Raw genomic sequence first — 27,257 nt, forward strand, 5'->3', positions numbered from 1 at the left:
AGAATCTCCCTACTTCTACACGTCAGTGTCCTCCGCATCATTCCCAGAAGTCTTTGTGTTGTCTTCACAATTTTGGCGATGTGTCCCCTAAATTTTAGATCCTTATCCACTATCACCCCCAGATCTCTTATTTCCTCTACTTCCAACAATATATTCTCACCATCTTTGTTTTCCAAATTTTAAACCTTACATTTTGCAACATTGAACTCACATCCCCATTTGCTTGCCCAATCACTCAATTTATTCAAGTCTTCTTGTGTCCTTGTGCCACAACATCTTCACTACTCTTTATGGTTCGTCCCAACTTTGCATCATCTGCAAACAACTGAATATCTTCATCTAAATCTTTGCTGATAGCATTAATATACAAGTTAAAACAGTATATTAATGATATCAGTATATTAATGGGCCCTAAAACAGACCCACTGAGGCACTCCACTAGTGACTTTCCTTTTCCTGGATATCGCTCCCCCCCATACACAACTTGCTGATACCTATCAGATAGCCAGTTTCCAATCCAATGCACTAATCTAATATCCAATCCCATCTGCTCTAGTTTGACTGTCAACTTATCGTGAGGTACTCTATCAAAAGCTTTTGCGAAATCCAAGTATATTACTGGGTATCCTTCTCCTCTGTCCAAGGAAGCAGTCACTTTATTGTAATAAGTAAGTAGATTACTAAAACATGACCTCCCTTTAGCAAATCCATGCTGTCCATCAAAGATTATACCATTGTTGTCAACCCAACTCTGGATCCTAGTTCTCACAAGCTTCTCCAACAACTTAACCACAACACCTGACACAGAGATAGGCCTATAGTTTGATGCTTGAGTTCGATCACCTCCTTTATGAAGTGGCACAATCTTGCCCACCTTCCACTCCTTAGGAACTTGACCAAGTGCAAGACTCGTATTAAAAAAATATGTCAAGGCAGGTATCAACTCTCTGGCACATTCCTTCAGAATATGCAGTGATATATTATCAAGTCCCACAGCCTTATTTACATCTAGTTTACTCAACTCCCCAAACCTCTTGCTCACTTACAGTCAGTCTCTCCACCCCATCATCAACTGCTCTCAATCTCTCCATGAAGTCACATTCACAAGATTGAAAGATCTTTATGAACTGCTCATTAAGTATCTCCACCACACATTCTGCAACAGCCTTTATACCACTTTCCTCCAATCAATGTCATCCTTCCATAATCATTCTTTCTTTTGCTGGCTACATATCAAAAGAACTCCCTAGGATTCTTTCTGGCTTCATTAGCTAACTGCTGTTCATACCTCTCTTTAGCTACTCTCACCAACAAAGTCACCCTCGTTGCCTGGTCTTTGTAGACCTCATGAAATTGGTTACTTCCACTTCTCTTATGCTGCCTCCACAATGCCCCTTTTCTCTGTATCGCATGCTTAATCTCTTTATTCATCCATCTTACACCTACCTTATTTAACCTTCTCACCATTGGAATACATTTAGACATTGCATCTACTAAATAGTGTTTGAAAATCCCCCAAGCTGCATTGATCTCTTTTCCAGCTAACTCTTCATTCCATGCTACACCCGCAAGCTGTCTCCTCAGCTCTTCATAATCACCCCCCCCTTGTAGTTCCACATATACCCTTTTTTCACAGGGGTCCTTGCACTGCTGGCAACCACCCAGGTAATCACCTCATGGTCACTTTCACCAATTGGTGGATGATTTGACACTTCATTTATAATTACATCCTCTGATGAGATGACCAAATCCAAGACCCTTAATCCTCATGTGCCCTCTGTTACATACTGTCTGAGGTAGTTATCCCTCAAAAACTCAAGAAACTCATTTTCTTTACTTCCAGTTGCTATCTCTTCATTCCAGTCTATATTGCCATAATTAAAATCACCCATAATGATCACCCTTTTCTTATTTGCTTGGATTATTTGACTATACATTTCACTATCACCACATTACCAGGTCTATAACAACATCCCACCAAGTATTTGATTCTATTCACCTCTATCTAACACCATACTGCCTCAAAACCACTGGCCCTATTTCCCTCTTGCATCTCTACCTTGTATGGACATAACTCTTTCTCTATCATCAATAGCACTCCCCCCCCCCCCCTTTTTACACCTTCTATCCTCACGAAACATATCATATCCTTCCATCTCTATTCCTGTCAGGATGTCGTCCTCATCTAACCTTCCAACAATCTTTGGGTGAACAGACACAATTAGTGCAACCATTTCATCCGCCTTGTTTCTTATACTTCTAGCATTGGTATACAAACACGACAGCTCATTTCTGGATCTACAGCTAGTTCCACTGATACCACTCACTCGATGTGATCTCTCCATGCTGGACTGGGGCCATTTCCCTTTCTGATTCTTCATTTTAGAACCCTTTTCAATTTCATCTGTTTCCTCTTGATCCCTGGTCATCCCATTTCTTTCCTGCCTACACATGCTCTCACCTCCTCTTGGAGCATCCACCTTTCTCACGCTGTGTACCCCTGTCCACCCTGAGCCTCTCCATTTCCTGCTCCTCTTGCACACCCATTCTCTCATTTTCTATACTCATACCACTCACTTTCCCATTCATTTCAACTCTTCAATCTCTCCTGCTCTTCCACATCACTCCCCTCTCGATCTGATTCATTCTCTCTATTCACTTCTCTACCTTCCAGCAGCAGTCTCTCTAAGCGACTCACACCATAACCACTCAAATGCAGTCCATCGCTCCCATACAGCTCACTTCGTCCCTCAAATTCATTCCACACATTAACAAACTGTACTCCCATCTCCTCACACATTTCAGCCAGAATATCATTCATAATCCTTGCTCTCCGCCTCATTTCACCACAATCATACCTAGGCAATACACTGACTACCCTTCCTGTCTATTCTCTTTTATCTTTCCAAGCAGCCTCATGACATGCTCTTTGTTCTCTCTCAAATCATTTGTACCAATTAATAAAATTAACTCTTTTGCTTGCTCCCGCCTCATATCCAATGCCTCAATCACTCTACTCATTTTACTGCCTGGAAAACATACTTTGTGCATTTTATCCTCTAACACACCTTTAATAATGGAGTTACCATACAACGCCACTCGCTCATCTTTCGTTAACTCTTTCATGCCATAATGATTTATTTTAATAGTTTTGACCTGAATTCTCTTAATTTCATTCCTCATCCATTTCATTTCTTGCCTCATCCAATCCAATTCACTTTTCGTATATCGTGACACATTCTCTCTATCATTAAATCTTTCTAACTTTCTAACTCTCGACCCCCTCTTCTCACATTCCCTCTCATTCATCCTTCTTTGTTTCCGTACTTTCGGTCCAACATACGTCCAACTTTCACTATCATTCTTTTCACTTTCACTCTCATTTATCTTTCTTTGTTTCTGTACTTTCAGTCCAACATGTGTCCAACTTTCGCTATCATTCTTCTCACTTTTACTCTCATTCATCTTTCTTTGTTTCAGTACTTTCAGTCTAACATGTGTCCAACTTTCGCTATCATTCTTCTCACTTTTACTCTCATTCATCTTTCTTTGTTTCAGTACTTTCAGTCCAACATGCGTCGAACGTTCGCCATCATTAATTTTTTTTTCGCTATCATTTATTCTTTCGATTTTTTTCATTTGAGATTTCTGTGACATGCCATTTCTACTTTCATTCGTTCTCTCAATTTCGTTTCTTTCTGCCACTTTCGCCTCACTTTCATCCCTTTTAACATCCGTTACGGTTTTCAAATCACTCTTTTTCTTTTTTCCTGATTTTTTATCATTTTTTTGCCTCTCTTTCTCACCATCCTTCTCTTTCAAAATATGAACAGCTTTTCAAATAAAGTTGCAAAGCCCTTTTACATCTGCCTAATCTGAATTGGAACGATTCTCTCCCACCCCCAAAGTTTGGGAGATTCTAATTTTATGTCAACATCAAAAATAGTTGTAATATTATTTATTAATATATTAATATCTAGCTCATGGCAATTTTTTTTAATTGGTAAACTGATTTTGTATGTACTTTGTATTTCTGCTCTTTGATTTGCTTGTTTCTAACAATGATGATGTGTACTGTTATTTTCAGTACGAAATATCCGTACTTTCATTAAAATTAATTCCTATGGTTATTGTGTAATGTGTTGCTTAAAAACTTTAAAAGAAAGAATATTAAATATCTTGTAATTTTATACATAAGTAATGAAACAGTGTTTGCCATTGAAGCTTAAAAGTTTCAAAAAGACAAAATTTTTCTTATATTTTTTCCCCTCATGAGAACCACAAGTTGAGAACAGCTGTCAGAATATTGTATTTATCTTAATGTTAATTACTATGGTTATAGTGTAATTTGTTGTTTATAGTTGTCACAGACACCTTTAAGTATTGATTTTAAAGTTTTTGATGCCAAATGAAGCATTTTGGCTCTTTAATTTATTGCTTTTGTTACATGTTGCAAGAGGTTACAATTGCATTACTTAAAATATGTAATCGCCTAAGAGTTATTACCTCATATTAGTGTTTTATTAAAGGGATTGACTAGCTGGCAGCATTGATTTGGATCGTTGGTATAAACACAGATATAACAAACTCACACACTGCAGCAAATTCTTAAAATGTTCCAATCAAATGTCTCAAGGACACAATTAAGGAAATTCAATACAGAAAATTATCTGTAATCTGTACAAGTTTGTAATATTGAGAGTTAACTATATACTTCTTCAGATAATCTTTGTGGAGTCTACAGTGCTTTGATTATGGGTGTCAAATTACCGCATAGTGAAAAGAAATTTCTGAAGTTTGATAGCACAAATATTAGTTTGGCTGTCTGCTTATGATGTAGATTTTACCCATTTTTTTTTTTACTAAGAAGCAGGATACAGAAATGGGTTGATAACAACAGTATTCTCTGTGGTTATCAGCATGGGTTTGTTAAGGGGAAGATCATGTTTCAGTAAGTTACTTATGTACTATAACAAGGTGACAAATACCTTGGATAGGTGAGATGCATATAAAGTGGTGTACTTGGAATTTGCAAAAGTTTTTGATAGACTGCACATGACAAGCTCTTAAATAAATTGAAACAGATGAGATTGGATAACAGACTTCTGAGTTCAATCAGTGACTGGTTGTTAGATAGGTATCAGAAAATTGTATATGGGGATGCAGTATCCCAAAAGAGAAAAGTCAGTGTGGTGTGTCGCAGAGGTCAGTTTTGGGGCCATCGTTGTTCTTTTTGTATGTTAATGATATTGGGATGGGTTTAACCGGTGATATGCAGCTGTTTGTAATAATGCAAAATAGGAGAGAGCAATGCAAAGTCAAGCAGATGTTATGGCCTTACAAGAGGACATGAATATCACGTTGGAGGCTTAATGGATTGTATAAAGCACTCGGACAGGATTAAAACAGAATTTAATACTTCCTATATTTCATCTCAGTCACTGAGACATCTTCAGGGATTAAAAAAAACTAATGTAACATTTACACAAATATCACACAATACTAAGCCCAAGCACGTGGGTGACTCTAAAGTCCTATCTAGGTGGAGCGCCCTCTAAGGGCGGTTGTAGGTGGTCTGGAATGTCAGGTGGGATCTCTGATGATAAGGTGTTTCCCAAATCTTAGGAAGCTTGATGCAACTGTATTTATTAAGATTTGGTTGATTTCTGAGAGCTGCTGCTGATTCTAAAAATAGCCTCTCTTTTTTGAATTTGCTGTGGTGGAGCATGGTGGTTTTTTCCCATGAGATTCTGTGGGTTGTATCCAAGACATGGTCAGCCAGGCCTGACTGACCATAGTTGTGGTTGCAGATGTACGACTTATGTACCTCCAGGCTGATGGTTGCTAATCTACCTATCTGTCCAAAGTATGCCAGCTTGCAGGAACAGGGTACTTTATAAACTCCAGGCACTGAGAGAGGAGGGAGCTGATCTTTTGCAGATCGGCTCCCTCCTCGGATAAGGGTATAAAGTGTTTGCGGTGGGGCTTAAATGATGTTTGTAGGTTGTACTTTTTTAAAATCTTGGCTATTTTTTCCGATGTGCCACGGATGTAGGATATTGTTGTGTCCCAATTTACAATTATTAGGCTTTCAACTATTCTTACGTGAAGCTCTACTTGTCTTTATCCAAATCTTATCTATATACGAGATATCACCCAAATACAAATATTCAAGCTTCTTGTCCCCTTTGTGTCCCTAAATATGTATTTTATATTGCGCCTTTCAGGACATTTAGTTTAAGATATAAAATTCAAAAACAAGGAGCAATTACCAAAATATGTCTGAGTGTGAAACTAATATGCAGTCGTGACCTTTATCTCATAACTTAACAAAATCCCCCCCCACCCCGGGTGATTAGGTTCATACGTTGTTACAAGTGGTGCATTGAGCAGCAATCTCAGACAACTGTATTTTCAAGGAACAAAAATTTATTGAACTCTTAAACATGATACAATTCATTCTTTATCAAAGAAAACTCAATTCAAAACTAGGAATATAAATACAAATTAACACTAGCTAAACACAAGTATTAGGTTAAGATCCTATATAAGAATTGGCAATCATATTGCGATAACAGATTCTATACATACAAACATGTATAATTCTAGAACTAGTTGACCTTTTTTGTCTAACCCCTTACTGATCTGATCACACTATAATTCTGTATTTTCTAGGACATATATATTCAGTTACTCTAATTTTCTTACTAAGACAATATGGATTAAATTTATCCTTTCGCTGAGCTAATACACACTTTTAGCCCTTAAAACTCTCTTAAATAAAATACAATGTACATGCATAAATCTATAGGCACATGAATACTTATTAATGTATAGTAACAAGCTCATTTTCATTCTAGTCTGACATGTACTAAAGTCCTAGTATAATTCTCATTAATCCCTTCAATTGTTCAGTAATTGAATAATGATTACAGTTACATATGATTTAAATTGACACGATATTTTACAGTACCTTTTGACTTGGGTCTTCTACACTGGTCTCTACCTTTTTCCGATTTTCACCTTCCTAGGACGAACTCTTCTATAACTATTCACTCCTAAGTTCTTTCGGCACTAAGATGGGCTTTCACAATCTTTACCTCACATTCTTAAATCAAGGACATACATAGGATCATCTATTCTATGGCTGTGAAATTTACCACGTGGGCACTGACTTCTTTATAGAATTTTCTTACAATAGGAACACGGAATCGAAATCCCGCACACTTTGTTTCCTTATTGTGTCGGATGGAGAAAACTCCTAATCCGTCACTCAGGAAAACCGCGTGAGACCTATACAAAGACTCGTGAAGAAAACTCTGAGGAAAAAAGCCTTGTGGGGGAATTTCCTAACCCTTTTATACCATGACCCCTACCGGCACCTTCTTCAATTTCTTTTCTTCCCCCCCTTATTGGAGTCGATTTCACTGACCAATTAGAATGCCGTTTTTCTCCAAAACATCATGCAGTCCGTGTGCACACGACTGACATGTAACTAAGTCTCAATTCGGGAATTATGACCTTGAGATCTAGTTTTTGTTTTAGCTAACCTCTATGTCATCTATACTAAATTAATCCCCTTTTCAAAATTTTCTAAGAATTAACTCGAATCTTTAATCTCTTATTTCAAGTATAAAAACTAGCCTCTCACATACAAAATCCTATGCCTAATCTTCTTTGCTTTACTTAACCTTATTTTATCATATCACAACTGTAATAAAATTCCCTTCTTTTTTCTTTTTTAAGTTCAACAAACAAATTCAGCTATAATTTTCACTTGGATGCAAGCATATTTTTCTTTCTTTTAATTTTTTGTATTTGTTTCAAAGGCTCTTAACGATATCTGCTTAGGAACAAGCTTGCTTACTTAGTTATCTATACAGGGTTTTTATTTCTTCTCTTGTTACACCATGATAACTGAAATTTTCACATTCTTAAGTTATCAGGGTATAACAATATGGTGATGGCATTTCTAAATTCTTTCTGAAGAGAAGACCGGGGAATGGGGGGGGGGGGGGGAACTGATTATCAGTTAGAAATGCCATCACCATACCCTACATCTGTGGCACATTGGAAAAAATAGCCAAGATTTTAAAAAAGTACAACCTACACACAGTATTTAAGCTCCACCGCAAACTTTCTACCCTTATCTGTTCTACAAAAGATCAGCTCCCTCCTCTCTCAGTGCCTGGAGTTTATAAAGTACCCTGTTCCTGCAAGCTGGCATACTTTGGACAGACAGGCAGATCAGCAACCATCAGCCTGGAGGAACACAAGTCGTACATCTGCAACCACAACTATGGTCAGTCAGGCCTGGCTGACCATGTCTTGGATACAACCCACAGGATCTCATGGAAAAAACTACCATGCTCCACCACATCAAATTCAAAAAAGAGAGGCTATTTTTAGAATCAGCAGCAGCTCGCAGAAATCAACCAAATCTTAATAAAGAGTGTTGCGTTAAGCTTCCTAAGATTTGGGAAACACTTATCATCAGAGATCCCACCTTACATTCCAGGCCACCTACAACCACCCTTAGAGGGTGCTCCACCTAGATAGGACTTTAGAGTCACCCACATAGTTGGGCTTAGTATTTTGTGATATTTGTGAAAATGTTACATTAGTGTTTTTGTAATCCCTGAAGATGTCTCAGTGACTGAGATGAAATATAGGAAGTATTAAATTCTGTTTTAATCCTTTCTGAGTGCTGTATACAATCCATTAAGCCTCCAATGTGATGTCCTCACAGCATTTAAGCCTTTACACACGGACAAGGACATGAATAGATTGCATGAATAGGCAGATAAGTGGAACTATCAGTTCCATGTTGCAAAGTGTAAGGTTTTGAGATTTGGTAAGCAACAATGGGATGCAGAGTATACATTTAGTGGGGAAACTTTAAAGGAAGTAGAGGAGAGGAGATGAGAGATCTGGAGTGATGGTGGACAAGGACCTGAAATTCAGGGGTCACATTGCACAAGTTGTGAAGACATCACATCAGATAATGGCAATGATGTGGAGGACCCTGACATGCAGAAATAGAGGCTGTGATGCCATTGTATAAGGCCTTGATCAGGCTTCATATGGATTATTGCGCACAGATTTGGTCGGAGTTTTCAGGGTGACGAGGATGTTTTGAAAGGGTTCAGAGAAGATTCACAAAAGTGGTCAATGGTCTTTGGAATGTGGAGTATGAGGACAGATTAAGAGAACGTAAGTTGAAGAGCCTCGTAAACAGGAGGAAGGGGGAGAGGATATGACTGAGACATATCAGCTAGTCAGGGGTTGTTCTTGGGTCAACATGGAAGAGATTTTTCATAGAATGGGAGAGGGGGAGTAGAACAAAAGGCCATTGCTGGAAACTGTATAATGAATATGTGAGCACAGAAGTGAGGAGTAGGTTCTTTGCATGGAGAGTGGTTGGTGAGTGGAATGCATTTCCTGAGTTGTGGATGGAAATGCATTCCATCCACATGTTGTGGGTGTAGGCACATTGAATCAGTTTAAAGCACAGTTGGATGAGCAATGTGTGTAATAGTGTGTACCTCCCACAATGAGTCTCTGACTCCATGGAGGTTAGATGTTAATAATAATAATAAGTCAGTGATACTGCCGATAGCTGATATTTCTGCTAATTTCATATTACAAGATCCTCATTTCTATCTAAACAACAAACATTTTTGAGAAACTTATAAAATTCTTTATTAGAACTTAACCAGGTAAAGCACATTAAACTATAAAGCTCTTTATTAGCATAAATATACTATTCCTCCAATTAAGTAATGAAGACATTTGTGATTATGTCAATTTCAGATGATTCTTATACTCTAGAAACTTAATAAAGGCTCTTTCTTAACAATATTAAAAAAAAAAAATTGTCTAAACTACAGTACTACTCCATCTTGCTATTATTATTTCATGCTAATTAATATTACTTCATTAATATAAATGTAGCTTTGATATGCAGCTGCTTGCAGATGATGTAAAATTGGGGAGAGCAATGCAGAGTCAAGCAGATGTTATGGCCTTACAGGAGGACTTGAATGGATTGCATGAATGGAGAGGTAAGTGGAACTATCAGTTCAATGTTGCAAAGTGTAAGGTTTTTAGATTTGGTAAGCAACAATGGGATGCAAAAATACACTTGTTGGGGAAACTTTAAAGGAAATAAAGATGGGAGTGGTAATGGACAAGGACCTGAAATTCAATGGCCACATTGCACAAGTTGTGAAGATGTCACATCGGATAATAACAATGATGCAGAGGACCCTGACATGCAGAAATAAAGAGGTTATGATGGCATTGAATCAGGTCCTCCCAAAAATAATGTCATTTTTTATACGTTCAAACATAGCTGTCTAAACATGAATTTTTAAAGCTTTATAAGTACTGCTAATCTGAGGTGGCCTCATTCTAACTAATTCAACCTTGCAAGAACATCATACATAAGTTATTGTTTAAATAACCCATTATTACTATGGAGGTCACTGAAGAGCACATTAGGCACATCATGCTTTATGAGTTCAAAAAAGGCACCAATGCTGCTAACACTAAAAAATGTGCAAGCGTATGATGATAATGTTTTGAATGCGCCAGTGATGGTTCCAAAAATTTTGACTAGGGGACTTTAGCTAGAAAGACTCCCCATGCTCTGGGCGTCCTGTCTCTCTCGATAATAATATACTGGAAGCTGCTATTGCAAGAAATGCCAATCGAACTGTTGAAGATTTAGCAAAAGATCTTAATTCATTGTTCACCAACCATCAACGCCATTTGCTAGAACTTGGAATAGTGTTTAAGCCGACAAGTGGGTTTCACACGAACTGACGAACAACAATTGAAGAGAGCAGGCCAACATCTGCAATACTCTTCATTCTTGAGAGGTTCATTGTCCGTTTTTGAGTTGTGTAGTCACTGTTGATGAAAAGTGGATACTTTACAAGAATGTTAAGCACCAAAAGCAGTGAGTTAATTCAGGGGAACAGGCTAAACCTCAGCTAAAACAAGACCTTCACCCTCAGAAGGTTTTGTTAGGCATTTCGTGGGATATGGCTGGTATTGTACACTTTGAACTCTTGCTACAAAACCAATCAACCACAGCTGAATTATACTGTGAACAACTCGCTCAACTGAATGAAAAACTGAAAGAAAAGAGGTGTTCTCTGGTCAATCAAAGGAGTGTTGTTTTTCACCATGATAATGCATGTCCTCATAGTGCAAGAATCACCTGGACCAAGGTTGAAGAACTTGGGAAAAGCTTCCGCATCCTCCGTATTCTCCAGATTACTACTTATTTCAAAGTTTGCAACATTTCATTAATGAAAAACAATACAATACATTAGAGGCACTGAAATTAAGCCTTTGTGACTTCTTTGCTTCCAAACCTGCTGAATTCTATAGAAATGGCATTATGAAGCTTTCACAATATTGGAAGAGAGTTATTGATTCAAATGGAGAATATATACTTGATTAAAATAGCAAGTGAGTTTTCTTTTATATCCTTTCAAAACTTAATGCTAAAAATGACACACTTTTGGGATGACCTGATGTGAGACCTTGATCAGGCCTCACATGGATTATTGTGCACAGATTTGTTTGCTGGGTTTCATGGTAATATGGATATGTTGGAAAGAGTCCAGAGAAGATTCACAAAGGTGGTCAGTGGAATGATGAGTACGAGGACAGATTGAGAGAATGTAAATTGCAGAGCCTTGTGAAGAGGAGGAAGGGGGGGGGATATGTTTGAGACATATAGGCTAGTCAGGGGTTGTTATGAGGTTGACATGGAAGAGGATTTTTGTGGAACGGGCAAGGATAAATGGTATAAGGAGGGTGTGAGCAGAGGAGTAAGGAGCAGTTCTATGCATGGTGAGTGGAATATATATTGCATGAGTGTGTTGTGAATGTAAACACATTGAACCAGTTTATGTCATGGTTGGATGAGCATTGTATGCAATAGTGTGTACTTCCCATGATGAGTCTCTGACTCCATGGTAGTCAGATATTAATAATAATAAAAAATAGCAAGATGAGGTCATGTTAAGCATTACAATTAATTCCCAGACAAGAAGATCAAGTAGATAGATATGAATATAATTCTGAGTCATGTTTTATGCATCCATTTTATGACAACTGTCATATTTTAAATAATGAATTAGCAGTTACATAAGCAGAAAATTATTTTATTCAAATTCTGTCACAACATAACTCTTTCATAATTCCTATAATTCCAAAGCCAGCGAATTACAATTTTTGATATAATTTAACTGAACATAATGAAGCAAAGTTTCAAGGTATAATGCTACAGCATTTTATTTTTCTTTTAAATTAAAATATCCTTCTTCTTCATAAATCAGAACAGAAATGGAAACAAATTTTTTGAGTTCAGTTAACTGCAATATAATCTGAGGAATTAAATCTGTGATTCTGATAGGAGAAAGCTGATATCACTGCCAATTTCGTAGACTACTGGATCTTTGTTTCTATTAAAAAAATAATAAGTAATAAAAAACCTTTTTGAGAAAATTGTTTATACAAAGATTTTTTAAATAGCATAAATATAGTATTTCTTCATTAAGTAAAGAAGATATTTTTCTTCATTAATTTTCTTCATTAAGTAAAGAAGATATTTTTTTCTTCATTAATTTATTTATTTTGCGTCCGCACGGTTAGCCTAGTGGCTATGTGCTTCGCAACCATATGCCTGGGGAAGGAGTGTCCTAGGTTCGATTCCCGTCGGTGACGTGAGGAGCTTGAAGGATCTTCCTCAGCCATAGCCAAGTTAGCCAGTCTTGGGCGTGGACAGCAGGGTTTTTTCCCCAGTTTATTCTGGGGTTTTTCATCCCGCAAAGCAGGCAAAACTGGCCTTGAGAACTCAACACTACAGGCCATAGGATACACCGGGGCATAAGGCTGACCACCTTATCCTGTAAACGGAGTGAGGTCCGATGATCAATGGACCCTCGACACCGCAAGGTAAAAGAGGGTATAAGGAAGATGACATGATGATGATGACAATTTATTTTGCTACCAGCTTACAAAACAGGTATGAGCAATGAACTCCTGTAATGATTTATCAAACCCACAGAAAGTTTATGTAACAATAAAGATCCAAAATGTAATCTAAGCATATTTCTTATTATACTCATTTGAAAAATCAATCTTTTAACAAACAGCAACTCACTCAAAAATTAACTAAAAAACAGCTCATTGTAATACTCACTGAGTGAAACAGTAATTTAATTTCCAGTTTATAACTGTGAGTGATCATTTTTTATAACATTTTAACTTTTATTATATAGTTTAGTACATGTGATACCCATGTAAATAATTAATGTCAAATAGAAAGTCTGTGATAGATCTTGAATGAGGAATTTTCATTAAAATTATTTCATTCAAGATTTAACAAGAATAAAATAATGACTAAGAGATACCTGTACTATACTAAGGAAACAAATTGTAAAAAGGGAGCATAAATGAATAACTTTAATGTGAAGTACAAAGGAAAAATGAATTTTGTTTGTTTAAATAGAAATTCCGTTTTGTAAGTTCTAGTGATCAAAATGTATTCTATATGAAATGTATATCCAGTGTAAACACGTGTCCAAGGGTAACATGCTAGCCACCCAGTTTAGCGTAATGCCTGAGGCTTACGTGGAAGGTGAATTGAGCTCGCGTTCCCTGAAAAGAGTGCTCCTCAAGCAGAAGAGTTATGATGAAACAACTTAAGGGCACAAGGAAAAGTGCCGTGTGAAGATTTCTGCAGTGAAAAAGAGGGCGCAACGGAGATAGAATAAGTAAGGATTCACATGAGCTTAATGCTCTCTCGAGTTTTGTTCCTGTTCTCGCTTGGATCTGGGGTTGCTGACCAATAGAAGAAAGTGCTGCGATGTCAGACAGCAAGCTCTTCCCTGTGAATGCTTAATAGGTACCGGATGGGCAATACGCAAGATGTCAGCGTCCACTGTTTCGGGCCGTCGATAGAAGTCCTACCGGAATGAGGCAGCGGATAGTTATTTCTCAAAGGCAGGAACGATGACCATAGCGACCCAGAAAGGATCGAGACGAATGCTAGCATCGCTAAGTGCAGAGAAAGGCCTTATTGGATGAACAACATGACCTCCACGTGGATGCAACCTGATGGAAGTGCAGAGTCTTATCCAACAAAACAAGACACACCAGGCGGAGATGGTAATCACACACAGTGATGGTAACGTACAGAACTTTCTTTCTTATTTTCCAATAGTATTAGAAGGAAAGGCAAATCGGTTTCTAATGGAAAGGAAATTATAGACAAATACTTAGGGAACTTTGAATGACTAATATGCTTAGCAATTGGCTGGTGTTTTCATTAGACTGGTTGTCTGAAAACTTATGCTCATGTGTGAGACTAAATTAATGTGAGAAGCTAGAATTGTAGATAGAATCTGATTTGAAATTTTGTATTGTTAATGTTATGTGTATCATTGATTAACTTCAAGGCCGGAGTTGTTGATTATTTATTAGAATGTTCACTTTTAATCGCCAGTTTGATTTAGTGTTTAATTGATTAAATTCTTGTGTGTATTTGAATCTAATTGTAAGTACTCTAAAATCCTAATAAACATGTTTTGCTATGTAAGCCTGAGTGTTGTCTGAGCATGAGACCAACTTACCACTCATAAAATCTGAACCTATGCGAAAGGGAAATTTAGAATGTTAGAGTCACGACTACAAGCTAAGAATTCTACAGATGCTGTAGAACCTTAGTAAGATAAAATAGGCGTTAGATTCTGGGAAGGTCTCTCTCTGAACAAGGATCCTTCTGTCCTAGGACTCTGACTAGCGCAGCTTTAAAAAACAAATTTGTAAGTGTCTGAAAAGGAGATGGCCCCAGGAAGAAGGTCTAGAGAATTCACTCTTAGTTAGTGGCTAATTTTCACTTTCATAGGGAAATTACAAAAGGGTGATTCGGAGTTTAAGGTTAGAAAATTCTGGAAGGGATAGATCACAGTATAGGGAAGGAAATTACATTAAGGAAAGCAACGTCGTAACAATGGCGCAGCCGACAGGACGTGGTTTGTTCCATTAATTTAAGTTTATTGGATCAATCACAGTGAGTTGGTTGGTCTTGGTTTCATGCCCAGCAATCAGGAATTTATTAGGAAATTTTTTTAAGAAATTACCTTTGTATATTCCTTATGAAATAAAGTGCAAGTATGTCTCTCCTGTTGAGCTCCGAATTAAATGACTCAGAATTTTTCAGGACAATAAACCCCGAGCAGATTTTTACTCAATTTTCTGGAGAGGACACTGATGATGTAAGAACATTTTTTGAGTACATTGAAGAACTTAGAAAGATTGGACGATGGAGTGACTTCCAACTGCTTGTTCTGCTATGCAGTAAGCTAGTGGGAAGAGCAAAAAGTTTCTTTTACTCCTCGCCCATTCTGAAGGAAACCCTGAACCACCAAAGGTTTAAGGAAATCCTCATTTCCCAATTTTTCAAAGGCGAAGAATGCAGGACCAAACCTATGGAAACTTCAAAGAATTGTACAAAGGGACAAGGAGAGTGTATCTGATTTTCACAACAGGCTACTAACTCTCGCAAGTACCCTGAGTGTATCTAGTGAAGACAAGCACCACTTAGACTCGGCAGTCTTTCAGCACTTTAGAATAGATTTGAGGCAGGAATTGAGAGAAACAGTCTTTGGAAAGGGCATAACGAGTTTGGAAGAATGTTACGAAGCAGTGAAAGAAAGAGAGAAGCTGCTTGGGGATATCTGTTCCGCAGCCATGGTTGGACCTGTTAATTTGATCAGGGAAGACAGAGACACTATTAGGGATCCCAATACTGAAAGAGGGTCTGGAAAGGAAAGAGAAACAGAAGACACAGAGAGGAATTAAGGGGAATAGAACCAAGTCAATTTGTAATGTTACTACTGGTGTCCTTTAATATTAGCGAGGTTCACTCATTAGTCAGGCAAGAGGTGGAGAAGTTGCAGCAGCCGGTTATGGAGCATCTTGATGCAGTTCTCAGACAATTAACATCAGCCTCTGCGAAAGATCAGAGAGTTCTTCCGTGCAGGATGAAGGGACAACAAATCTTATTCACAGGGAAGTTGAGAAGTTACAACAACTGATACTAGATAAAATGGACTTCATGATGCAGAGCTGTCTGCCAAATGCAGTATGTACTCTCCTTTGTCCTCTGACGGAGATAATAAGAGGAGTTACTATCGAGAACCGCCCAAGGTGCTATAGTTGTAATAAAATGGGGCATCTTGCCTGGGATTGCTTTGTTAGGCAAGAAAACTCAAGAGGAAAATATCACTCAGAGACCAAATCACACATTTGCGCTACACAATTGGACGAAAACGGAGTCAGAGACAATTCCCTGGAATGACAGCGAATGGAAAAATTTGCGCGAAGGGGTTCAGGGCATTAATTGATACCGGTTCCCAAGCTTCCATCATTTCAAAAAAATATTTCAAGGAACTGGAGCCCCATGTGAAGGGAAGGATCAAGCGCCTAAGAAAACCCATCAGACTTCTAGGAATATCCCCCCTCTACTGCCAATGCTACGAAATCGGTAGGACTGAAGATGGGATTGCCCGATTATGGCTTGTATGTCTGGCATAACTTTATAGTCTTGCCCAGAAACTCTCTCCCACACCTAAGGCTGATTTTAGGGGAGGACTTTTTAAGAAAATATAACTTCTCATGCAATTATTCAAGAAAGGAGGTATGTTTTCTTGGGAGGAAGAAAATTATTATGAGGGATCAGAAGTCACAAGCTCAGAGTAAAGGAAACATCCCACTAAACTACAAGTCTCAGTGTGTGAATAAAGTAGAGCTGACTGAGGGAAAAGGGGACCATGCAGCGAGCATTCAATCTGAATCAGATGAAACCTCCTCATCGAAAGAAAGAGAAAATCAAGATGCTGATGACACTAACGAAGTTAAGATACCTGTAGATGATGAAATCACAAACGAGAGACAGAATACCATCTATAAAGGGACACTGGGAGTCAACTATGTCAGTATTGAAAATAAGACTAAGAGATCTTATAGGAGAGTAAAAGGTGACAAGTATATATCTCAAAGGAAGCAGGATGGGCATAAGAATGCTCTTTGCATGGAAGACTCAGAATGTGTTCTTACCTAGAAAAAAAAATTTTTTTTTTCAATTGAGACCCAAGCAAAATAGAAGGGTTTTCCCCAGAAAACTGAGGGATAGCTTAAAGAAAAATTTTGTTAAAAAATTTTTAGAGAAAGGGGGGGGGGGACATTTGTTAGATCTTGAATGAGGAATTTCCATTAAAATTATTTCATTCAAGATTTAACAAGAATAAAATAATGACTAAGAGATACTTGTACTATAGTAAGGAAATAAATTGTAAAAAGGGGCATGAATGAATAACTTTAATGTGAAGTACAAAGGAAAAATGAATTTTGTTTGTCTAAATAGAAATTCCGTTTTGTAAGTTCTGGCGATCAAAATGCATTCTATATGAAATGTATATCCAGTGTAAACAAAAGTCCAAGGGTCACGTGCTAGCCACCCAGTTTAGCGTAATGCCTGAGGCAAAGGCTTACGTGGAAGGCGAATTGAGCTCGCGTTCCCCGAAAAGAGTGCTCCTCAAGCAGAAGTTATGATGAAACAACTTAAGGGCACAAGGAAAAGTGCCGTGTGAAGATTTCTGCAGCGAAAAAGAGGGTGCAACGGAGATAGAATAAGTAAGGATTCGCATGAGCTTAATGCTCTCTCGAGTTTTGTTCCTGTTCTTGCTTGGACCTGGGGTTGCTGACCAATAGAAGAAAGTACTACGATGTCGGACGGTGAGCTCTTCCCTGTAAATGCTTGATGGGTACTGGATGGGCAGTATGTGAGATGTCAGCATCCGCTGTTTCGGGTTGTCGATAGAAGTCCTACCGGAATGAGGCAGCGGAAAGTTATTTCCCAAAGGCGGGAACGTTGACCATAGCGACCCGCAAAGGATCGAGACAAATGCTAGCATTGCTAAGTGCAGAGAAGGGTCTTATCGGATGAACAACATGACCTCCACGTGAACTCAAGCTGATGGAAGTGCAGAGTCTTATCCAACAAAAGAAGACACACCAGGCGGAGATGGTAATCACACACAGTGATGGTAACGTACAGAACTTTCTTACTTATTTTCCAATAGTATTAGAAGGAAAGGCAAATCGGTTTCTAATGGAAAGGAAATTATAGACAAATACTTAGGGAACTTTGAATGACTAATATGCTTAGCAATTGGTTGGTGTTTTTATTAGTCTGGTTGTCTGAAAACTTATGCTCATGTGTGAGACCAAATTAATGTGAAGAGCTAGAATTGTAGACAGAATCTGATTTGAAATTTTGTATTGTGAATGTTATGATACACATAACATTCACAATACAAAATTTCAGAAAGTTCACTTGTATTCGCCAGTTTGATTTAGTGTTTAACTGATTAAATTCTTGTGTGTATTTCAATCTAATTGTAAGTACCCTAAGATCCTAATAAACATGTTATGTTTATTAGGTTATGTAAGCCTGGGTGTTGTCTGAGCATGAGACCAACTTACCACTCATAAAATCTGAACCTATACAAAGGGGAATTTAGAACATTAGAGTCACGACTGCAAGCTAAGAATTCTACAGATGCTGTAGAACCTTAGTAAGATAAAATAGGCGTTAAGATTCTGGGAAGGTCTCTCTGAACAACGATCTTTCTGTCCTAGGACTCTGACTGGCGCAGCTTTAAAAAACAAATTTGTAAGTGTCTGAAAAGGAGACGGCCCCCAGGAAGAAGGTCTAGAGAATTCACTCTTAGTTGGTGGATAATTTTCACTTTCACAGTGAAATTACAAAAGGATGATTCGGAGTTTAAAGTTAGAAAATTCTGAACGGGATAGATCACAGTATAGGGAAGGAAATTACATTAAGGAAAGCATTAAGATTTTAGAGAAAGCAACGTTGTAACATCTGTAACAAGTAGCTTATTTTTTAGTTGTATCCACAAAGAAACAAACAGCATTAGCTTCATCATATGCATCTATCTATTTGCATGAAAAACTGATTTAGATGAACTTAATATTTAGACTGACGAAAATTTTGTCAGGAATTTTATTTATTTATTTTATTTTCGTAAAAATCAGATAATAACTACCACTTTGCGCAAATACCACATATCTTGATTATTCTTGACGAGAAATTATATTCTTGTTTTTATCTTTCAATTAAAAAAGCAAACAAATATCTGACACGATTCAACTTCATAACTAGGCACTTGTATATGACTTCACAGCAGTTTGTCCAAGCTGTATTATATTATATTGGTGGGATTATTTCTTGTAACATAATCCCACCAATATAATATACTATTGGAAAGCTTATCATGACGAAGTGCACAACTTTATGCTCACTAACATTGAACTGACAGCCATTATCATTTGCCCATCGTTTCAGGTTATTCAAATCATTCTATAAGTGCTGTATATTAGTAGCATCCCTGATTGCCCTGCCTATCTTTGTATCATCATCAAACAATTGAACATCTCCTGTCAGATCTTTCTTGATATCATTGATGTATATATTGAATAACACTGATTCAATGACTATATGACAAAGATCTGTATTTAAGTTTTGTGGATGTAAAGAAGCACATGATAAGGTGTCAAAAAGAAAATCTGTTCATACAGTTTGGTGCAAATGGAACATTATACAGAGAAATATATATCTTATAGTTACATAGTTATAAGAATATAATTTCTCGTTAGTCAGCATTAGAACTCAAGGAGATATACAGAAAGATAGATGGATTGCTATCAAATGAGGTATAAGACAAGGATTGCACTTATCTCTATTCTTATTCATCATCTGTATGGATCCCAATATGAAGAAAAGCGGCATTAAACCTGATTAAAATTGGAGATACTGAAAGGAACTGTTTATGAAAATGATGTGTTATACTGCCTTCTGAATATATCCAGTATGTGCTTCAGGACTCTTTAACTAAAATGAATAATGATAACTAATATTTAAGGAATTGACAGCGTATACTAGAAATATAGATTAAATAAACTTTAATATATACTTTCCGATATTTCGGCGAACGTCACGTTGCCATCTTCTTGGGAACTTACAATAAAGACACGTGCACACAAGTACTAATAACAGCAAATGAAACTGAAGCTAGGAAGCTAGCGTTTTCCTAAAGTCCTGATGGTGCCCCCTGGCGGGCTGTATTGGTAGTTCTTGGCCGTTGGGCTGAAGTTCTTCTGATAAAAGTTTCCCAAATTTGGGGCAGTTTTATGCATCCAAATTTGTTGAGGTTTGGCATGTTCCTAAGGGCCGAGGCTGATTCCATGAATAGTCTTTCATACTTGAACTTGCTGCGGTGTATTACTGTGGCTTTCTTCCATCTTATTCTGTGGCGAGTATCCAGAGCGTGGTCTGCAAGCCCAGAGTGGCTGTACTGGTGAAATCGGATGTAATCCTTGTGTTCTGAGATTCTGATATTTGCTGTCCTGCCTGTTTGGCCAAAGTAGGACAATTTACAGCTGCAAGGGACCTGGTATACACCAGGTAGGTCTAGGGGAAGTGGTTGGTCTTTGGTGGAGTGGATAAGGGATGCCAGTTTTCTATGTGGTCTGTAACATGTGGTCAGGTCATGTTTTTTTAAGATTTTATTGATTTTTTCCGAGGTGCCTCTGATGTAGGGAATAGTGAAGGATTTAGAGTAATCTTTTTTGTGAAGGGGAGGGAGTGGTGGGTTGTGGATAACTGGGTTAAGTATTTTTTGGATTTTTTGGAGGGGGTAGCCGTTGGCTGAGAAAGTGTCACGGATGTGATTTAGTTCAGTGGTTAGGGTTTGATCATTAGAACAGATTATTTTTGCCCTGTTGAATAATGTTTTAATAACTCCATATTGTTGTGAGGGGGGGTGGTGGGATTGTTGGTGAATGTATCTGCCTGTATGGGTGGGTTTTCTATAAACTGAGAAAACCAGGGTTCCATCAGGTTGGCGGGCGACTAGTGTGTCTAGGAAGGGGAGGTTATTGTTCAAATTACTCAACGAAACCTTAGAGCTAATCCAAGCTAAATTTCCTCCCGATATCTCAGCCCTATTTCAGTTTACAATGAACTCAGGCTATTTCGCTTGGCAGGAAAAATTCTACAAACAGATAGAGGGGACAGCCATGGGTTCACCACTTTCCCCACCCTTGGCCAACTTCTTCATGGAGATGTTTGAAGAGAAAGCCTTAAACTCAGCCCCACAAAAACCTACCATATGGCTTCGCTACGTTGATGATGTTTTCGCTATTTGGCCACATGGCCCGGATTCACTCCTCTCCTTCCTAACACACCTGAACAACCAACACCCTAGAATCAAATTCACCCTGGGAAAAGAGGAAAACAATAACCTCCCCTTCCTAGACACACTAGTCACCCGCCAACCTGATGGAACCTTGGTTTTCTCAGTTTATAGAAAACCCACCCATACAGGCAGATACATTCACCAACAATCCCACCACCCCCCCTCACAACAATATGGAGTTATTAAAACATTATTCAACAGGGCAAAAATAATCTGTTCTAATGATCAAGCCCTAACCACTGAACTAAATCACATCCGTGACACTTTCTCAGCCAACGGCTACCCCCTCCAAAAAATCCAAAAAATACTTAACCCAGTTATCCACAACCCACCACTCCCTCCCCTTCACAAAAAAGATTACTCTAAATCCTTCACTATTCCCTACATCAGAGGCACCTCGGAAAAAATCAATAAAATCTTAAAAAAACATGACCTGACCACATGTTACAGACCACATAGAAAACTGGCATCCCTTATCCGCTCCACCAAAGACCAACCACTTCCCCTAGACCTACCTGGTGTATACCAGGTCCCTTGCAGCTGTAAACTGTCCTACTTTGGCCAAACAGGCAGGACAGCAAATATCAGAATCTCAGAACACAAGGATTACATCCGATTTCACCAGTACAGCCACTCTGGGCTTGCAGACCACGCTCTGGATACTCGCCACAGAATAAGATGGAAGAAAGCCACAGTAATACACCGCAGCAAGTTCAAGTATGAAAGACTATTCATGGAATCAGCCTCGGCCCTTAGGAACATGCCAAAACTCAACAAATTTGGATGCATAAAACTGCCCCAAATTTGGGAAACTTTTATCAGAAGAACTTCAGCCCAACGGCCAAGAACTACCAATACAGCCCGGCACCATCAGGACTTTAGGAAAACGCTAGCTTCCTAGCTTCAGTCTCATTTGCTGTTATTAGTACTTGTGTGCACGTGTCTTTATTGTAAGTTCCCAAGAAGATGGCAACGTGACGTTCGCCGAAATATCGGAAAGTATATATTAAAGTTTATTTAATCTATATTTCTAGTATACGCTGTCAATTCCTTAAATATTAGTTATCATGTTTAACCAGTGTATAAGCCTCTCAACAAGTAAAATGAATAATGCTGTAACAAATTTGCTATGAAAATCTTCAATAAAAAGCTATTAAAATAGGTAGGAACATGGAAAGTATCAACCCCATTCTCAATGGAGAACCTAAAGAACAAGTAAAATATTTCAGTTATTTAGGTATAATTTTTAGTGAAGATGGAAAATTAAATTTAGAAATAGATAACTGAATACATAAAACTGGTACTGTGGGGAATTAGCTTAAAATAACACCATACAAGACACTATTCAACCAATTTTAACTTGTGAATCTGAGAGTTGAGTTAGAAATAAAACAGTTAATCAAAGATTATGGACTATAGATATGACAACTGTCAACAAAATTATGGGAGTAAACGGATGGCATCTATGGCAAAATCATATTAGAAATAAAGACAGGAACGTGATGTTGTCAGTACACAAGATGTGAGTAGAGCTAATTTAAAGATAGTATAGTCACTTAAACAGAATGGGAGAGAAAAGGTTAGCAAAGCAGTCACTTGATGACAGAAAGAAAAATTGACACTGTTAGTGGTACCTTAGAAGATGTTGGCTACAAGCATGCGACTTGTTACATAGCACAATTCAACTTGCCCGTGGGGGGGGGGGGGGATCTGTTGATTTTTTTTCCAAGCAGAGTGTGTGTGTGTGTGTCCCAAAAATTTAAACTCTGAAATTTTTGGGATATATGACCTTAATGACAATAATAAAATAAAAGTTAGTTTGCCTTCTGCAGTAAATTAAGATTCACAACGTAATTTTGGATGATGTATTTAAAATAGCTTTTTATCTTGAAAACTATTTTTTAAAATATAATAAATTTAGTTTAATCCTTTATCCAAGTGTGAGCAAACAAAGTTTGCGCCTGAAAGTATCTTCAGGACTGGGTTAAGGTGGTACACACCAGGGCAACTCGTTGCAAAGGTGGAGCAAGATACCAACACTCCTATCTCAGTATCTCCTATAATGTAATAATGTAATGCAAAACACATCTCCATGCGGATATGTCTAATGTTATGCATTAAGGGAAGGGCCACTACCCAGACTAGTTTCGACCTTTATTGAGGTCTCTTCAGTGGGAGCCAGGCCCAAATGGAGATATCAGGCAGAAGCATTAGCAGGTCATCTCTACCTATAGGAATTGCCAATTGGTGTGCCACCCTTTTTTTAATAATTTACTCTGGATTTAGAGAAAGATGTTGAAAGTTTATTTTTCACTTGGTTAGAGTATAATAAATTTAGTTTAATCCTTTATCCAAGTGTGAGCAAACAAAGTTTGCGCCTGAAAGTATCTTCAGGACTGGGTTAAGGTGGTACACACCAGGGCAACTCGTTGCAAAGGTGGAGCAAGCTACCAACACTCCTATCTCAGTATCTCCTATAATGCAAAACACATCTCCATGCGGATATGTCTAATGTTATGCATTAAGGGAAGGGCCACTACCCAGACTAGTTTCGACCTTTATATTGAGGTCTCTTCAGTGGGAGCCAGGCCCAAGTGGAGATATCAGGCAGAAGCATTAGCAGGTCATCTCTACCTATAGGAATTGCCAATTGGTGTGCCACCCTTTTTTTAATAATTTACTCTGGATTTAGAGAAAGATGTTGAAAGTTTATTTTTCACTTGGTTAGAGTATAATAAATTTAGTTTAATCCTTTATCCAAGTGTGAGCAAACAAAGTTTGCGCCTGAAAGTATCTTCAGGACTGGGTTAAGGTGGTACACACCAGGGCAACTCGTTGCAAAGGTGGAGCAAGCTACCAACACTCCTATCTCAGTATCTCCTATATAATGCAAAACACATCTCCATGCGGATATGTCTAATGTTATGCATTAAGGGAAGGGCCACTACCCAGACTAGTTTCGACCTTTATATTGAGGTCTCTTCAGTGGGAGCCAGGCCCAAGTGGAGATATCAGGCAGAAGCATTAGCAGGTCATCTCTACCTATAGGAATTGCCAATTGGTGTGCCACCCTTTTTTTAATAATTTACTCTGGATTTAGAGAAAGATGTTGAAAGTTTATTTTTCACTTGGTTAGAGTATAATAAATTTAGTTTAATCCTTTATCCAAGTGTGAGCAAACAAAGTTCCTATAGGTAGAGATGACCTGCTAATGCTTCTGCCTGATATCTCCACTTGGGCCTGGCTCCCACTGAAGAGACCTCAATAAAGGTCGAAACTAGTCTGGGTAGTGGCCATTCCCTTAATGCATAACATTAGACATATCCGCATGGAGATGTGTTTTGCATTATAGAAGATACTGAGATAGGAGTGTTGGTAGCTTGCTCCACCTTTGCAACGAGTTGCCCTGGTGTGTACCACCTTAACCCAGTCCTGAAGATACTTTCAGGCGCAAACTTTGTTTGCTCACACTTGGATAAAGGATTAAACTAAATTTATTATACTCTAACCAAGTGAAAAATAAACTTTCAACATCTTTCTCTAAATCCAGAGTAAATTATTAAAAAAAGGGTGGCACACCAATTGGCAATTCCTATAGGTAGAGATGACCTGCTAATGCTTCTGCCTGATATCTCCACTTGGGCCTGGCTCCCACTGAAGAGACCTCAATAAAGATCGAAACTAGTCTGGGTAGTGGCACTTCCCTTAATGCATAACATTAGACATATCCGCATGGAGATGTGTTTTGCATTATAGGAGATACTGAGATAGGAGTGTTGGTAGCTTGCTCCACCTTTGCAACGAGTTGCCCTGGTGTGTACCACCTTAACCCAGTCCTGAAGATACTTTCAGGTGCAAACTTTGTTTGCTCACACTTGGATAAAGGATTAAACTAAATTTATTATACTCTAACCAAGTGAAAAATAAACTTTCAATATTTTTTAAAATATTAAAAATATCAAATTACATCTAATTGAAATGATTGAGTGAAATAAACAAAAAGACAGTTTATAGTCAGTTTTTACAGCAAACACTTTCCTGCACTAAAACAAACCATTAAAAAGTCCTTCAACAATAACATCAATAATATTCTAATAATATACAATAGATGCAATTGTACATGTCAAAAGAATACTATAGCTTGTTATGGCAATTTCCTTTAGATTTTCCTAAGATTTCATTATACAATAGTTGAACGTATCTCCTTTCAATTACAACACTACAACACTCGATTCTCACTACAAAGCAATGCTAAATCCCAACTAATGCCCTATAGGCAGAATGCTATGTTAAAAGAAATTCATGATAGCAAGCTATCCACTACAGCAAACTTATCCTGTGGTCCCTATTAGGGGTGGAAGATTGGATTGATTATTTAAGATAATTCTTAGATATTAATTAAGGCAAATTCTTCTTAAGCATATGCATTATTTAATTTTTAATATTACAACATTACCTAATGAAGAGTTTTGCTCCTTTTAGACCTTTCAAAACTGCTTTATCTCCTTCAACATCAATTATACATCCTTCTCTCAAGCCCTGAAGTAGACACAGTTTTTCAAATATTAGATCAAAATTATGAAGGAATAATTTCTCATTCTATTAACAACTTACATAGGTTAAATAGAAAGCATTTAAAATATAATTTACTTTTTTTAAACATCTGTTTCAATAATACAGTTCAGTGGCCTCATACTAGGAAGAGCAGCATTTTCTATAAAATGTCACCTTTATTACTGCTAACTACATTTATACATTTTCTCTGGGATCCAACAAGTCTACTAAAAAATCCTATGGACCTGCTAGATTTTAGTCAGCTAATCAACTCTTATTAATCATTATCCATGTATCACTGCTATATGTGTGGTTTTAAGGCAGCTTGTGAGAGAATGTCTTCTTTGAATTTTTCCAGGTGTAAATGGCAGCTGAAGATATAAGGAAAGACAAAAGTGTTGGATATAGGGTGAAAAGATTTTAAAATTAAAATGAAGATGGGAAGGACATACTGCATGGATGAAAAGAGAGGACAGTGACAATCACTGTCATCCATATGAAGGAAGATAAATGCCTGGACCACAAGAGAGAAGATGGAAGGATGACATTGTGGAGATGGTCAGAGAATGCTGGCATTAGGACAGAGAAAGATTGGAGACAAATGGAGGAGCTCTATAACCAAAAATTATCATAAAAAAAAAAAAAAAGGCTAAGAAGAAGAAGAAAATTGGCAACAGGAGGTGATCACAAATGTTTATTCATAAACATTCCAACTGAAAAAAAACCATCAATATCCTTGAATATTTTTTCCTCCTGGCACCATAAATCTTTCCCTTCAATCATCTTTCTTTATTTGGAAAGGAAAGTTTTATTTCCAAAACTATGATTTAGCAATGAACTCCCCCACTAATGCCTCCTGTCACCAATTAATTCAAGGAAAAATTTGAAGGCACTCTATCACAAGCCACCTTAAAACCGCATGTATGGTGGTGATATTTTTATTATCTGAAAGATATCCAAAAAAGACCTAGAGGAATTTGTTAGTTGCCTTAACAACTGTCACCTTAAAATTAAGTTTATTCTGGATATTGAAAAGGATAACAAACTTTCATTTTTAGATGTTTTACTAAACGAAGACTGAGGAACGCTGTTAGAAGTCTATGAGGCCAATAGGAAGATATCTTCAAACTAGCTGCTTTTATCATCCTCAACAAAAATTGGGAATTATTACAACTTTAAAGAACTGTGTGACAAAAATAATAAAAGATGAATTTAATCTTCTTTTCCCAGAATTCATCCCAACTCAGCGTCAGCAGAGTTCACAAGATTGGTGCTATCAATGCAAGAAGCATCAATAGAAAAGATAAGGAACTAGCAGAAGAATTGGATCAGATCTAC

The 27,257-nt window shown here is 37.7% G+C and overlaps 1 protein-coding gene across 1 annotated transcript in view; it reads right to left on the minus strand.

Annotated features, from left to right (window-relative positions):
- Positions 1 to 12,166: 12,166 nt before the first annotated feature.
- The window catches only part of LOC150103957 (alpha-aspartyl dipeptidase), a 155,411-nt gene continuing 140,320 nt past the window's right edge, over positions 12,167 to 27,257 (minus strand). The window contains exons 7-8 of the mRNA XM_090397202.1: positions 25,822 to 25,904; positions 12,167 to 12,482 (exon numbers count right to left, since the gene is read on the minus strand). Coding sequence (XP_090253328.1) covers positions 12,413 to 12,482; positions 25,822 to 25,904 — 153 coding nt within the window. The 3' untranslated portion in view covers positions 12,167 to 12,412. The remainder of the gene's footprint in view (positions 12,483 to 25,821; positions 25,905 to 27,257) is intronic.

Source organism: Typopeltis vanoorti, chromosome 8 (assembly GCF_054136105.1).
Source record: "Typopeltis vanoorti isolate ZY-2024b chromosome 8, IOZ_Tvanoo_1.0, whole genome shotgun sequence".
Lineage (NCBI taxonomy): Eukaryota > Metazoa > Arthropoda > Arachnida > Uropygi > Thelyphonidae > Typopeltis > Typopeltis vanoorti.